The sequence below is a fragment of the Galendromus occidentalis genome, unplaced genomic scaffold, assembly GCF_000255335.2.
Source record: "Galendromus occidentalis unplaced genomic scaffold, Mocc_1.1 scf7180000077451, whole genome shotgun sequence".
NCBI lineage: Eukaryota > Metazoa > Arthropoda > Arachnida > Mesostigmata > Phytoseiidae > Galendromus > Galendromus occidentalis.
This window is the reverse complement of record NW_003805439.1, coordinates 296,721-312,551: the sequence shown is the minus strand read 5'-3', so window position 1 is coordinate 312,551 and position 15,831 is coordinate 296,721. Positions and strand designations below refer to the sequence as shown.

The following is a 15,831-nucleotide window of genomic DNA, read 5'->3' as shown; positions in this document are numbered from 1 at the left end:
GCCTTCCTGAACGCGTGTCAACCAGCCGTCCGCTTGACATCGATGGCCAGATGTTGTGCCAAGTAGCTCTCGATGTACCGCCCGTCTCCAATTCGTTTCTTCACCGGTTGAGGGTCGCACTTTCCGAAACACTTTCCTACGCTCGTTGCTCCAATCGATCGACTACGTGGATGGATGGATAGATGACTAACCGAGCCGACGGTATGAGTGGACCATGGGTGTCGAGTGGCGCCGCCGCTCGCGGATGAGTCGCGGCTCCTCTGGAATCGGGAGCATGCGGGCTCACGCACGGCCTCGCTTCCAGCCTTCACCTTGGGTGGTAGTCTGCGGTGTCCCGGGAACAACCACGTAGAGAGCGTTTTCGCATCTGTGTCGAAGCCGCAGTCATGAGGTGATTGTCGTGAGGTGCCCGGCCCGCGGTCTTCGATCGAGGGTCACCACAGCCACAGAACAGGTACCGGCGAGAATGAACTCACTTTCCCGCGGGATGTGTTCAAGAAGTGAGTTTGTATCTGTCTCGCAGCAACAGCTGAGAACCTGGCCAACTCAATGAATGAGTTGTGACTGACAACACTAGATCTAGGCACCACAAGGTCTATCTACGTTGTGTACCATGTTTCCTATTCGGTGCTCTCCCACCCGCCGCATTTACGTGACGAATGGCTCAGCATGGAGGCGCGCCATCATTACATAAGCAATCGGAGCCCATATGTATGCCGCGATGTTTCGTTTCTTACGTTTGTTTATGATAATACAATTGTAACAATACCGTCGATTATGATGACTCGTCGCAAGAGCTGTCGTAGTCGCGGCCACATGTTCGGCCTGCTACTCGACTTGCGTGCGACGAGACCCGTTCTTCTTGAGCGAAATGGAAACATCTCCGTCTTCAGAATGTTTACTCGAAGGTCCCGGGAACACCTTCCCCTGAGCTCCGCCTCAGTGGAGCTCCCGCATCCGAGCGATCGTCGGATCATCGAGCTGAGTCCGTTCCAACACTTGCTGAGTCAGTGTCCGCGATCGACTATTTTTGTGTTTCATGGTTTGTTCAAGAGGTCTCTTTATTCCAGCCCCGCCAGGGACGGTCGCCTCCTTCGGGATAGCGCCAGCCGACTTCGGGTCGACCTGGATTCAGCCCAAATCCGCCTCGCTCTCAAGATCCGTCGACCGGAGAGAGAGGAGTGTTGTGACTCCCGTCGAGAACCAAGGTCAATGCGGGTCGTGCTGGTAGTCCTCAAGCACCGGAGCTTGTCTGTTCAGAGAGACGGGTGAGCTTGACTAGCTCCCAAAGCAGAACTCGATCGGTTGCTCGACCTCGTACCTCGGATGCGTTGCCGTACCCGTGGACGAAAGGTCACGGAGATCATCGGGATCGACACCGAGCAGTCTCAGTCTGCCCCATGGGGGCGAAGAAGGAGGCAGGAGTCGCGATGACACGGAAAACTCGGCGGGCCAGGCGGAGGATTCTGCGGACATTCCTCGCAAGATGGGAAGGGCACTGACTGAAGCTCTTTACCTCGATTTACCTCGATATCGGATGCTATCGACGCTTCTCATGAGAGTCTCCAGTTCTACCATCATAAGGCAAACGACTCCCTCACTTCACCAGACCACGGCCCGACCCTTCAGATTCCGTATCGATTCCAGATATGAACAAAGCTCGGAAGAACAAACGAGGCATAAAGTACGTAATTACCAGCAGACTCGCCAAGCTCCAAAATTTTGACTTCGAGACTTGAGCGAAGATCCTATGAGGGCTCATCACGGCTCTGACGGCCAAATCGTCGTGGAATTGATGGCGCGTCCGAGGAATTCACAGCTGGGCGTTTCCGAAGTAGGTCCGGTCATATGCTCCAATGCGATCTGATCCTCCCTCGGAATTGAAAATTCATCGAATTGAGGAATTATTCTCGTAGGTAAGCGAACTGATAGCGCCTCATCTCTCCGAAGCTATTCAGGTTTCCAGCGGAAATCCGTCCTGATGCGACGCAGGCTCCAGGTCTAGAGGGGGCTCGAAGCAATCGTACCATCCATTTCCTCGTGCGGCATTTTCGGAGATCTGTTTCGGGTGGGCGGCGCCGGCTTGAAACCCGAATCCAAGGTTATGATCATGGAGCAGCTTTCGGTGATAGACAGACTACTTCTTCCTCAGAGGAACACGGCTTTCTCCCCTTCAAGGCTCTGAGGGCTTGGGGCTCAAAGATTCTGGATCTGTTCTGAATTGGGAGACTTCTGCGCCTTCTGTACGAAACTCGAGTCCTTAGTTGCTGTTCTATCGCGTATGGCGAAAGATTCACGGATCCAGTTGTTGAGCCATACCCCTTCCATGATCTGCCAGCCATCATGCCAGCAACGTACCCGGGATGCGTCCAGGCCTCCCTCTTTCATTCCGTGTGGGACCCACCTCTCTGCGATTCACTCATGATTCTTTTTGGTATTCCTCGTGGGAATCCATACCGGAACCCCGGAACCTCAGTTTCATCCTTGAGACCTTGTTTTGAGCTGCTCATTCATCGTGCGACTACGGATTCCTCGTTGGAATGCTTTCCGCCTCAAAGTCAATTGAGCAGCGCCGAAAAAATCTCGTGAGTTCGTAAGCGACGGTATGCGAAGCCATTGAGCCGCAGCCGAATCATGGAATGGCCCTATGCTCACGACCTCATGAAGTCCGTGAATACTTGTGGAATAATGAAACCCTAACGAAATCATGAGATCATCATGAAATCCTTATGGAATCATGAAATCTTTATGAAATCATGAAATCCGTCACATGGCTCCTGTCTCCAATGCAAACATATCAGTTGGGAGTGGGAGGCGCGTACAAACGAATAGGTCGATCTTGATTCACATGGATATCTGATGGAACAAAGCGAATTCATTGTCTCGGAGGCTGTCTCGCGCCGACTCTTCAAGCAGGGCTTCCCACGTTAGTGACGTCCGCGCCCATGATTGCTGGAACGGACTTGAGCAAAGAGGTACGGCCGCACTCGCAGTTCAGCATGAGGTCGCAATCTATTGGAAAAAGTTCGCTGATCGAAGCTCCCGATTGGTGCTCTCGAGGTGATCTCGTATCTCCTAAGAGAATTGAACCACAACGGCAGTGATGTATTCTGCGGTTCTCAGCTGGAATCTAAAATTGGATATTCCATCGGCGGCGCTACCGGTCTACGCCGTGAGGACGAGTGGAGATAGCTCCGATCCCTAGATCTTCTCAATCAGAAAGTGCGCCAGTCGCCGGATCATTCTCTGGAACTCATACTTTTTTATTCTTCGTTGGGTTCTGTACCTCTGGCTCTTGAGAGAAGATGAAAAGGCAAGGAGAAGAAGGAGGAGTGATCTTGCTCGATCCGGATATAGCGTCCTCACCTTGAAGTCGATTGTGTACACCCGAAGCTCTACTCCCCACAAGCAGCGGGTTCTGGCGTTCCTCAGGGCGGGGCAATTTTCTCCTTCTGTATCTCCCCTACGCCCTCGACCTCAAACAATATCTCCCGGACAACATCTCTTGTCTCCTCTTCGCGGATGACGTTAAACTGTACGGACCCCCTCGAAGCCAAATCGTAATGCAGAACATGCAGTCGGGAATCGATGGATTCACTCAGCGAATTACCCTTGTGAACTCTGCCAGTCGGCGCGGCGTGTGAATTGTATCTTCGGGTGCTTCGTGGTGCGAACACCTGAAATCTACATCCGACTCTACCAGTCGATGATTGTATCTAAGTTTCTGTACAGTGAACCCGTCTGGCTCCCCTACAAGGGCAAGCATCGGTCACTTATGGACTCGATGCAGAACTTCTCCATCCGTCGGCTTCGTCAGCGTTGTGGATCTTCCGTCCGAATCCCAACCTTCCCCAGCCTAATGTCCAGTCAAGGCACTATTGCGCTCCGTAATATCACGAGGCTCAATATATGGGATAAGTTTCTCGATGTTTCTCAGAACTGCCTCAGAGGCCATGTCTCGGTTCGCTCGAAATCCCTTGCCACCACTGATCTCGTGAACAACATCTGGTCTTGGAGGATCAGCTCTAGGATAGCCTCCGAAGACTTTCCTCCTCTGTCGTTTCGGGAATGCCTACAAACGCGCACAAATCCGTGACGAGTGTACATTCTCTACTTACTGTTATCAATCCCCTTGAATAAAGGTGCTTATTAAATGAAAAGCATTTCACAGATGAGGTATTGTGGATTCACCGGGGCGATCTGCCAGGAGTTCTTGGATATGACAACTGAAGACTTCATTCTTGGAAGCATTATTCTGAGAAGTATTAGATTCAGCTCAGAGTGGTATGATTTATCTTCCTCATCATGCGAGAGACATTCGAACGAAGGTGTTCAGGTTCCGGATCGCAGCCACTGGCGGATCCAGAGGACCTCCCTTGCGGGGATGGAGAAAAGGCGGACGAATAGCCACGATACACCTTCACTGGTGGATGATTGAATGATTCAAGGAGTAGATGGTAAATGGAGACTAAATATGAGAGAGAGATATCGGCTCCGCGGTCGAGTTTCAGCATCCTAGAAGAGGGAAGGGGAGGGAGCCTTATATTCTGACTACACATTCGACGAATCAGCTGTGCACGGGTTTTGCCATCGCTAGTCACAGGCTGACGAGCTAATTTCTTCCCAGGACTGTCTCCGTAGATTGACTCGTTAGACAATAAGCGATCGATCAAGAGACGATCGCGTACCTATGGAAAAAAATAAAAGAGTCATGATTGTTCTAATTATTTTGACATTCAAAGAAGCGCATCGAGAACGTCGGGAAGATGAAAGATTATCGCTAAGACCAAAGCTCCACCCCTCTCGCGAGCTACGTCGGAGTCCGTGAGGTTTCCTGGAACTTCGAGATGTTCCGCGCCTCGAGTAGAGCTCTAGCTGAAAAGACGGGCGACCACCAAATCCAATTAGCAGGAAAATACCCCCTCTTTCATGATGGGTCTGCCCCCTCCCCACTGAGGATATCTCCAAGGGAGAAGCAACAACCAAACTACTTGCCGGGATTTTCTCGATCCTGAAAACTCTGCTCCTAAATATCCCTTGGTCGACTCGACTCGTGATGGGGATGTCATGATCGGGTCTTTCGGAGACGATTCAAAAGTTGCGTCATTTCTGTGAGTCATTTTCCTTCATATTAGGAGATCGCAGTGTCGGCTCCTCAATCTGTGTTTCACCGGTATCTTCTCGAGAGCGCCGTGTAATTGTCGTCATTGGTGCTGGCGAAACCACTTCCTTGTTGAGCCGCTGACTGACAAACCTCCGTATGCATAGATACGTTCTGTCGCTGGATGAGCGGAACGCTTTGAAAACTGAATGAGTATTCTGAAGCCGGCGCCCGCTAACGACCTCTAGCGCTTCCGGTCACTCGATCGCGGAAATCGTTTCGCGGTGCGAGGAAAAACCGCGTCGGGAGCCTTTGGCCGGTCTCGTGATCGCGAGCCGTGTCTCGCAGGATGAAACTTCCAGTTGAAAGAAAAGACCTTGCCCTAATCTGCATGGTCGTCTCGAGCCCGAGACGCTGCCGTCAACAGATCAGTCAATGGCTGGAGATTCCAGACATTGATCATGGTTCTTGTGGCCCGCCTTCGCTCCGAGACTGAATAAGCGGATGCCTTTTCTTTCAGTGCGCGGTACCCTCGTCCAAGTTCGCACCCCATTCTCCTCTCCAGAGATGGGATTCTCTTCAAGGTCCAGCAGCACGGATCGAGTCAGTCTCGTGTGGACGCCGATCAACGAGCATTCCTCCAAGAAGCGTCCAATCGATCGAGGTGAGTGACGAATCGTCCCGAAGCAAGCTACGTGATCTCTGTGCTTCTCCGCATCCTCGGCGTGGGAGGCGTTCCCCTCTGTTCAGCTCGGAAAACCAACCTGCCGTATCGCTCGTCAGCTGAACGATTTCCGAAAAGCAGCATGGCATTCTGCTGTCTCTGCGACAAAGTTTCGAAAATTCGAAGTCGGAGTCCATGCTCGGCACGATTGCGGAATTCTCTCATACCGCAATTCCGGTCGACGATGGGTCCGAAACTCGGTCAGAACAAACGAGTAAGACGGATTCTGAGTGAACTATCGAGTTTAAAAACCCCGTAGAGTTCAACGAGCACGGACTGCGACGGCAGCTCTCCGGAACTCGTCTCGAAGCGTCGGCATTCCGTCGGAACGTCCAATCTAAGAGGAATCCGTCGAACTGTTATACAAACACTCGGATTTTCCAACGAGCTCCCGACTCGATAGAGAGCCGATGATTCGCGAGAGTACAATGGCAGCGGACGCGACGACAAACGGAAAAGCAAGCTACGTTTACGGAGTCGGTGTAGTGTTTCCATGATCACAAGCAGATAGCCAAAGCAAGTGCATCATCATCGCTATCTGGCAACGGATTCTTCGCAGTCTTTCACTCTTTCTGCGGTTCCACTCTATTGAACGTCCTATAAGAGTGCTCAGTCGTCGACAGTCCCTGAGAGCGAGGCATCCCCCACAGATTAGCTAGCTTGACAAGGTAAGCTCGTGCTAGTGACTTCCGGGTTCTGGAGGCGTCTTCTAGACCGAGTCGCTATCTCTCATGAACACTCTCGGAGGAACCGCGATGTTGTCGTGGACATCTGCGTATGTATGTGATTCGAAATCACCGGATAGATAGCGTCCAGCATGCGTGAAACTCCGTTCAGAGACCGAGAGCCTTCGGATGCTCCTATATGAGCTTGGGTTCGATGCATCGTCATGACAAAGTCTTTCAGCTCGGGCTGGCGCTCAGCTGTTCAAGGGAGGCCCCCGAATGTTCCCCTCGCTTGGCTCATCGCGTCGACAGGTGCTCGAGCGAGACGTCATCTGTGAATCGGCTGTGAGCGACGTCATTCGGAGTCAATAGCTCGATAACGGAACTCTAGCCAGAATAAGTAAGCCATTCAGCCTTCCGTGGTGCTGGATTAAAAGCTTTCCTCCACGAAGAGCTCGTTTGAAAACAAACACTCAATCGCTGTGCTCGTGGCATCTCGCAATAATTATCATCCGTTCTGTCCCAGTGTTTCCTTGGAGAGCATCGCGGAAAGAAAGACGCTATCTCTAAGAGTTGAGCTCTATCGATACAAACACCAACGTCGAATCTATCTATGCCCGCATCGCCGTTCACGGGGTACTGGGGAAGTGATTGTGTTGAGTGACACGTGAGAGCGTGCGACGTTCTCTTTTTCGGAGACTTCCCTCCTCGAAGACGCGTACAATCACTGGCGTTCAGCAGACGGTGCGGAGTGTTCGTTGAGACTCGTTGCTGGTAGCCAACCGGAACCAAGACTATTTTGCGAAGTACGGGTAGCTCGTTCGTTGCATGGAGTGCCGCTTCCAGCTACGACGCGCCTGCCGGATTTTCCCTTCACTCTTCTTCTTTCATTTGTTCCCAAGAAAGCTGTCCGAGGCAAATCGGAAGTTTTTTGTCCGAAGGAACGGCGTGCCGCGCCGTACTTCGAGACCGATCGCTTATTCTCACTCAAGTCTAAACACTCTCTCATTTTTTTCCCACAGATGAAGTTTTTGATCCTTGCGGTGCTCGTTGGAGCGGCGAGCGCTGCTCTAACCTTGGAGCAACTCTTCGATGCCGAGTGGCAGAACTTCAAGGTGAAAACCCTCTCTAGGGGAATCGACCCTCTCGAAATCTCTTCGGAAGCCAATGGGGAGCGATACCGCGAATAGAAGATTCAAACCTTTTTCTTTTGATTCCCCGAAGGTTCACCACAACAAGAAGTATGAAGGCTCCACCGTGGAGGCTTTCCGCAAGAAGATCTTCCTCCAAAACACCCATCTCATCGCTCGCCATAACATCAAGCACGCCAAGGGAGAGACCACCTACAAGCTCAAGATGAATCAATTCGGAGACATGGTGAGTCCACTGGGGCTAGCATACGTGAGATCTTCCAACCCGTCCTGCGGAATCCTCGAATCGCAACACAATCCGTCGCCGAGCGATTGAGTTCCTGGCTCCGTCCGTCCACTAGGGAACCGATTATGCTCGAGTTTACGCCTTGTGGAAGAGACCACGACACGAATTTTAGGAGCGGAACCCGCAAGGTCGTCGTGTTGCAGATCGCGGCTGACGCGGTCAGATCGAAGTCATTGGATCCGTCGATGCGCTTCCATGCTTCGACCTCACGGCGGAACTCGATCCTATCTTGGTCGCGATGTCGCACACCCTCGATGTGAGGGAAACCGCGTCTCCTAGGACGCGGCCCCCTCCGGCCGATTCGGAACAGTCCGTCTGCCACAGAGTTTCCCCCGAGCCCCGAGAGATACCCATCCCAAAGCTCCGCGTCGCGTCGTCTACGACAGAGCTTCCATTCGGCTCCATACATCCCGACCTATTCTTAGCCCATGTCGGTGATGTCCATTAACGTGATGGATGCTCTGTTTGACCGACTCGTAATTTTGTTTCAGCTCCATCATGAATTCGTTTCCACCATGAACGGTCTCCTCCGCTCGAACAGAACCTACTTCGGCTCGACTTGGATTGAACCCGAATCCGTCTCGCTCCCCAAATCCGTCGACTGGCGGGAGAAGGGCGCCGTCACCCCCGTCAAAAACCAGGGTCACTGCGGGTCGTGCTGGTCGTTCTCGACCACCGGAGCCCTCGAAGGCCAGTTGTTCAGGAAGACCGGCGAGCTTGTTTCACTTTCTGAGCAGAACTTGATCGACTGCTCGACCTCGTACGGTAACAACGGATGCGGTGGAGGTCTCATGGACAACGCGTTCACTTACATCAAGGAGAACCACGGCATCGACACCGAGGAGTCTTACCCCTATGAAGGCAAACAAGGAAAGTGTCGCTACCACAAGGAAGACAGCGCGGGTCGGGACACCGGTTTCGTGGACATTCCCTCCGGAAATGAAAGGGCATTGGCTAAAGCTCTGGCTACGATTGGTCCGGTCTCGGTCGCCATCGACGCTTCCCACGAGAGTTTCCAGTTCTACCACGAGGGAGTGTACAACCCCCCTGACTGCGACAGCCACTCACTCGACCACGGTGTTCTGGCCGTGGGTTACGGAACCACCGATGACGGTCAAGACTACTACATCATCAAAAACTCGTGGGGCGAGCGCTGGGGCCAGGAGGGCTACGTCCTGATGGCCAGGAACAGCAAGAACGAATGCGGCGTGGCGACTCAAGCTTCTTATCCTCTCGTTTAGAGGGTTCCGGTCCGGCTGCTCATAAATTAGTTCGTTTCCGCGTCGCTCGTGCGCGGCTCGAGGAAAACACGTCTATTGGAATCTAAAACTTAACAGTAGAGAATGAAAGAGAACGGCGGTTTTATATTTTCTTAGGAATATCACCCGACTTTTTTGTGTCCGAACCAACCAGAAGTACCATCTGCCTCTACACTGGGGAGAATCCACAGTGGATGGAGAATAAAACTATGTTCAACTATTGCAATTCGCGCCTCGATCTCCTGGCTTCTCGGCTGGACAGGGAGATGTGCTCTGTCTTGAGAGGGGAAGAAGGATTTTTGAAGAGTTACTCGCTGAGAGATAAGTCGAATGAGCCTCACGGTGCAAGGATTCGGATAATACGTAATAATAAGAGAGATTTAATAATAATAGAAAGTTAGTTTTAATAGAGAGTTGCCCATACAATGCTGATGTGGAAAACACAAACGCTTCCTATGGAGCCCAGCACCCGAAGCAATTCCATGAGGAAATCTCCCGGTGCAGGTTTCCCCGCCCGAATATCTGAGCCAGCGGAAATGGTCTTTGGAACAGCAAATGATGAATATTCTGCAGAAACTTGAAAGACGCTCGAATATTTCGCTTGTGACCCTGAGAATCCAACTCGAACATTCCGTCAAGAGTCTTTGTCGGATGACAGGGGAGACAGCCATTGTCTTTTTTCGACGCTGCTGCCGCATCAGACCGCAGCGCGTTTTAAGCAAGATCATCGGTCATCATTGTGTCCAAACATCCAGCCATGTTCAGGAGAGCTTCCGTTCGGCGTGAGTCTCCAATTGAATATTCATTCATTTCACGGAGAGACAGGCCGAACCGTATACGGGGGTAGGATCTACTCGATCCCGGGAAGCTATACGCTCAGACTAATCCATGATCTGAGCACCTAAGCCACGGAGATGGACTGCTCACGGCGGGCTGCATCGCTTCTCTGCGCGGATCGGTCCTTCTTGGCGGTTCGACGATGTTACCATGAAATTCTAGATAATGTGATAGGGATCCTGGACAGGTCGTTCTAATCCTTTTTGGAACCGAGTTCGATCCGGTGTAGTTTGAGGACGCATCTCGCCTCGCGGGCTGCAATTCGATTTCGATCCGACCTCTGCGGCCAACTTGCCGGTAATCTTAATTCTTCACACGAAGGATGTCCGTGTGAATCACGGGACTCTCCAAGGAATAGAATTTTTTTCACGCTTGGAAAGTGAAGCCCGCCAACGACTTACCTTTCCCCAGTTTTCGGACGAAGGCTCTCCTCGAGCTCCTCTGTGTGCGATAATCCTTTCGACCGTCTCACGCCTCTACCGAAAACGGGATGTTCCGTCGTCGCTCTCGGCCAGCCGACGGCGGAAACCCATCCACATCTTGTCAGGGATAAGCAATGCATACCGGGATTCACAGCCGAGGAACTTTCAAAACGGAGGTATCGACTGCTTCTGACTCACCGTTCTGTGAATTGTTTCATGTACATATTTTTTAATATGGCCTTTTTTCTCCCATCTTAAATGTATCTTACCTCCTGTTGCAGAAATGCCTTTTTCGCTCTGCTGTGCAAGCTTGAGCCGTCCGCAGAACGACACATAGCTGTGATTCCCTCGGCTACTAAAGTTTTCATGACCGAGAAAATACCCTTCAGCTTTCGCCAAAATAGTAATTTCTACTACCTTTGTGGATTTTCTGAGCCGAATAGTGTATTGGTCATCCATGGGCATAAAAAAGAGACTCCTAGAAGCGTACTATTCGTGCCGAAGCATGACCCAGCCAATGAGCTCTGGGACGGACCTAGGACGGGCCCCTCCAGAGCTGTGAACCTGCTCAAGGTTAGGCCGGAATTCTGGCAATCTCATGGTCTTTCTCCGCAGTGTTCCTCGGTATCCATGTCTGCCACCGGGATTCCCCCCTCTAAAATTTCAAATACTTTCCCAAAGGTCGACGAAGCCTACGGGGTAGACGAGGTCGAAAAATTCATCTCTTCGTATCCGACAGCCAAGCAATGGTCCCAGCGGACAAACTTCCCGCTGGTTGATCACCTTCTCAAAGATTCGGAACCTTTCGATCTTGCAATCCAGAAGCTCCGTTTGATAAAGAGTTCGGCAGAGGTGATTTCCGATTTTTTTCCCAGTCCTTACGTCCCCAGAGTCATTCTCGCTGCGCTGAGTTCTGCGATATTATGCTTCAGTCATGCAGCCCAGGGCATATTCATTATTCATTTCAATCCGCCTGCAGATAGACGTCATGCAGAGAGCTGCCGATATAACTTGTGAGAGCCTCGTCGAGACAATACGGTCGTCGCATCCCTTTGTTCTCGAAAGTCAGATGGCCGCGAAATTCGAATTCGAGTGTCGGATACGCGGAGCCGAACGCCTCGCTTATCCCCCGGTTGTCGCGGGTGGAGACCGCGCGAACATCATCCACTACATAGCGAGCAATCAATGCGTGATGGCGAACGACATGGTGCTCATGGATGCCGGCGCAGAATTACACCTCTATGCGAGCGACGTGACTCGCACTTGGCCGGTGAACGGGAAGTTCACGCAAGCTCAGCGCGACGTTTACCAACTACTCGAAGAGGTGGGCAGCGGTCTCTGAAAGAACTCCAGAAGTTTCACGAGCCATCGATTCTCAGAATCGGATCCAAACTCACGAAGACGAGCATCTCATACGTCCTCTCTCTTCAGGTCCACGGCAAGCTGATGTTGTCGCTCTACCAGTTTGAATACTACACACTGGACGACCTCTTTGAGCAGATGTGTCTGCTCATCGCGCGGGGCTTGCAGGAACTAGGAATAGTCGATCCAAAATTGACGTCCGAAGCCGAGCTCCGCCAGGCAGGTTACCAGTTCTGCCCTCACCACGTATCCCACTATCTCGGCATGGACGTCCACGACACGCCCCTTATGCCGCGTCGGATGAAACTTCAGAAAGGAATGGTGGTCACCGTAGAGCCGGGCATCTACATACCTCGCAAGAACGCCAAAGTACCGATGCGTTACCGAGGTCTCGGTCTGCGGATAGAGGACGACGTGCATCTGACGAGAGATGGTCCGCGAATTCTGAGTGCGAAGTGTCCGCGTTCTCTGTTAGATATCGAAGGTTTATTCAAATGAAAGTGATAATTGACGAAACATTGATCGTTTGCGTGTGGGAAATCGATCCCCATAATTCGGGCTCGGACTAATGCAATCTGTCGAGCGATCTTGCGCTGTATCAACCGAACTTGGATAAATAATTATTGAACGACGTTCTCCGGAGGTACTCCCGTTTCTGATTCGCGACGACGAATGGCATAGAGGGACAAAAATCTCCAACTTTATTACAAATATAATTTCGGATCCAACGTACAGAATACATAGCGCGTTCCTGAATCTTTCTGCAGCTACGATATACATAAGGAAGCGGGAGAGATCTATTTCATCTCTCGATTCGTCCGAAAGTCCACACAGTAAAGAGAGAGTCTCGGTATCGTCCTTATCACAGTCGGTCGAGATCGTTCGTGTTATCCCCGTAGAACATTCTGGCCTCTCTAGAAGCTTTTCAATCGGGATGCGACAAATTGTTAGTCGCCTCGGAAAGCCGAGTCAATGAACAACTACCCTGCCCTCGACCTCTTGTCGAGGTCGGGGCGAATCTCGGAAATCGAGACGCGTACCTACAATAAGGCATGGAGGTTATCCAGGGAGGCTCTAAATTGGGAATCGGAAGCGATCGCGAAAATACTAATTCTTCTTCTTCCGGCGTTTTTCTTTCGGCTTTTCCTACTGGCCTCTTGCCCCAGGTGGGACGCGTTCTCTGCAGCCTCGAAGTAGCTGAGTCTGTCGTCTAGAGGCAGAGACTCAAGATAATTTTTAGCCACAAGAAGAGCATCGGCTCTACCCAAAGCAGGATCCTTATCACTATCACGGAGCTCCCCGTCCAACGTCTCGAAACTGCGCGCCCGGAATAGAGCATTCTTTACCTTGTAGATTTCAGCGGTCAGCTTGGAGTTCCCACCGTGTCTATTATTCATGTAAGCTAACATCTGACTCCTGTACACCGAGTAAACATGATGACTCTGTATTTGGAAGCCATCGAATCGCTTGGCCATATTTTCATGGAAGCGGGACAAATTCGCGACACTCTGAACCAGTTCCGGATTTTCGCTGAAACTCTGTAAGGCCGCCATCAGCGCTGATTGTCGGAGTGGATTTCCAGAAGCGATTTCGTCAAAGGGAATCCACGGCCCGAGACCTTCCGCGATGAGACATCTCGTGAAAATCGATAGCTGCTTCTTGATTGAGACGTTTTCGGAGTTTTCAGGCTCCGTAGCGTGACTCTTGTAGAAGACAGCAACGGCTTTCACCAAAGAAGTTATATCTTCAGGCATGAGGGAGAAATCTTTCAACTGGGGGAGTGTCTTGTGGAGAAAGGCAACACAGCCTCGGGGAAACGGTATGGAAAGTCCACTCCGCGTCCAGCGTTCGAGCTCGAGCTCGACTGTGTCTGTGATTGCGATTCCAGCTCCGAAGAAGCGCACGATGGCCCACGCGATCGAGGGGGCGATCACTTCAAAATTTTCCACGCTTCGAATCGCATTACGGATTTCTTCTGAGACTTCGTTCCACTTCGAAATTGGTCTCTCAAATTTTCGATACGCGATGGGGTCGTGCGCGAATTCCTCTTCTTTTGAAGATTCCACTAGAGGCACTCGTTCCGAATCTCGTATGTTCGTAGCAAGTAAGGCAACCAGTGGTGAGATAAGCGGCCTGAGGGACATGTGGAGCCGTGATCCTATTGTACTGCAATATCGGATTCGGAGTTACTCGAGTTGCGAAGTTCATCGACTTCTCCGAGACGCGGCGTCTCGAACAGATTCCGTGATCAGTGGTCGCCTTGATTGTGAAGCTTAGCAGAAACGAATTAATAGACGGGAATTTATTTTTCCCACGGCGGAGGAATATAGATTTGGGTCTCGATCCAGCGCCGGGATGACTTACCACATATCGAGACAGGTGAAGAGATTGATCAGCGCAATTTTGCAGTCGTCGTCTTCGAGTACATAATTCCTCCTGCCAGGAATCTCGTAGAGAAAATTTTCGGTGAACGGCGTCGAGTTCCAAACAGTCGGGTTGAATTTCACACATTCTGGTAACTTCATAATATTTGACATCACGATCTTCCGAACGCTGGTTTCCACTCCTACTCATATATGAAGAAAAAGTAGACATAGAGAGCGATGAAAAACAGCGACAAGATCAAGCCGAGATCAACGACGAACATGGCTGGGGAACAGAAAGATACCGTCAACTTGACTCGAATCTTAGCTCGAAGGCAGAACGGGCTCTGTTACCGCAGATATAAATTCCCGGAATATGGAACGAGGTCCCGTTCTTTTGCGCCATACTCTCAAATGTCAATGGACGGTCTCTCACTCTAGGCGGAGACGGACTCCGCGAAACTCACCTCAATTTCTGAATCAAGGATCCATCATAGTGCGTGACCACTGGCACTAAGACATTGTGTGACGGTGCCCGATACCCTGGAAGAGTTGGCACGAGGGACATGTACGAGTGTACGTATATCCGTACGGTCCCAGGTTCTCTTTGGTCGTTCGGTTTTGGAACGACATCTGCGGTGCATGTCAACCCTGAGGGTTGGCCCTTACCGAGCGCGGGGAAAAATCTTCTCGCGACACTCTCTCCGGAAGCCTTGACACTTGAAGAAGAAGATGGTTCCTGGCACTCCTCCGATCCCTGGCTGTACGTTCAATTTTTTCGGCGTTTACTTTCCATGTGTTCCCCCTAAGGACATCGGAGGAAGTCGGAAATCGGCGTCGTTCCCCATTGATGGGGCTGAGCCCCACCTCTGATGAATCCTCATCCCGTACTGCACCACCAGGCTTCGGAAAATTCGAATTCCTCCGAGTGGTACTGCTTCCGTGGGCTTTACGGAAAACACTTTCAGAAAGAGGACGGATATCATCGCTACGACCCGTGATTTCGTTCAGATCGATATTCACATTGCGGAGCCGAACAGTCAGAAGGACGGGTACTTCACCCCCCCTCATTCCCCGATCGTCCTATCGAGGCTCGTTTCCTGATTTGTCTGATCGTGTGATGAGCTGTGAATGGACTTAGCCGGAGAAAAGAACGGCGACTCACATTAATACGTCGTCACGCCCACACGCCTGTTGACACTATATCGAATGATTCTACTGAGCACGCTTAATCGGATGATTTAAAGCTCCGTCGGACCCATTCGTGCTGCCCACGTAACAATCGCCCGAAATTATGTTGTTCTCCAATAAGTTTTCGGACGGGAATTTTTCTGACTTTTCCTCTGCCGCTGTGCTTTTCGCATAGCGTTTTGTGCGCCTTCTCCGCCCGCTCGCGGCGAAAGCTATCATCGGAGCGAACTAACCCAAATGCCAGCTAATGTCTTCTTGAAAAGGAGGAAAACCAACGAATATTTTCAAGGAACATCGCTAATCGAGACACGGGCGGAGGGCTTGCTAAACCATTCACGTTGGCGAGCCACTGAAGACCGAAATCGTGGATGAGGGAAGACCTCTGCAATAAATAACCGAGGCTCCAAACCTCAACGAGCTTAAATTTTCGTGGTCGACCTGAAGTAATTGATTCGATCAGCGATCTTACG

General features: G+C 51.3%; 2 protein-coding genes across 2 annotated transcripts; both read left to right on the top strand.

The window, feature by feature from the left end:
* Positions 1 to 5,707: 5,707 nt before the first annotated feature.
* On the top strand, positions 5,708 to 9,413 carry CtsL1 (cathepsin L). Its single transcript, XM_003743730.2, has 4 exons — positions 5,708 to 5,765; positions 7,513 to 7,605; positions 7,715 to 7,867; positions 8,419 to 9,413. Exons 2-4 carry the CDS (start codon positions 7,513 to 7,515, stop codon positions 9,166 to 9,168), a joined length of 996 nt encoding a protein of 331 aa, XP_003743778.1. The 5' UTR covers positions 5,708 to 5,765; the 3' UTR covers positions 9,169 to 9,413.
* Positions 9,414 to 9,921: 508 nt separating this feature from the next.
* LOC100907943 (xaa-Pro aminopeptidase 3) lies at positions 9,922 to 12,436 on the top strand. The gene is made up of 6 exons (XM_018639715.1): positions 9,922 to 9,968; positions 10,435 to 10,621; positions 10,727 to 11,018; positions 11,127 to 11,297; positions 11,425 to 11,769; positions 11,877 to 12,436. The coding sequence occupies exons 1-6, from the start codon at positions 9,944 to 9,946 to the stop codon at positions 12,303 to 12,305; spliced, it is 1,449 nt and encodes a 482-aa protein (XP_018495231.1). The 5' UTR covers positions 9,922 to 9,943; the 3' UTR covers positions 12,306 to 12,436.
* The last annotated feature ends 3,395 nt before the right edge of the window (positions 12,437 to 15,831 follow it).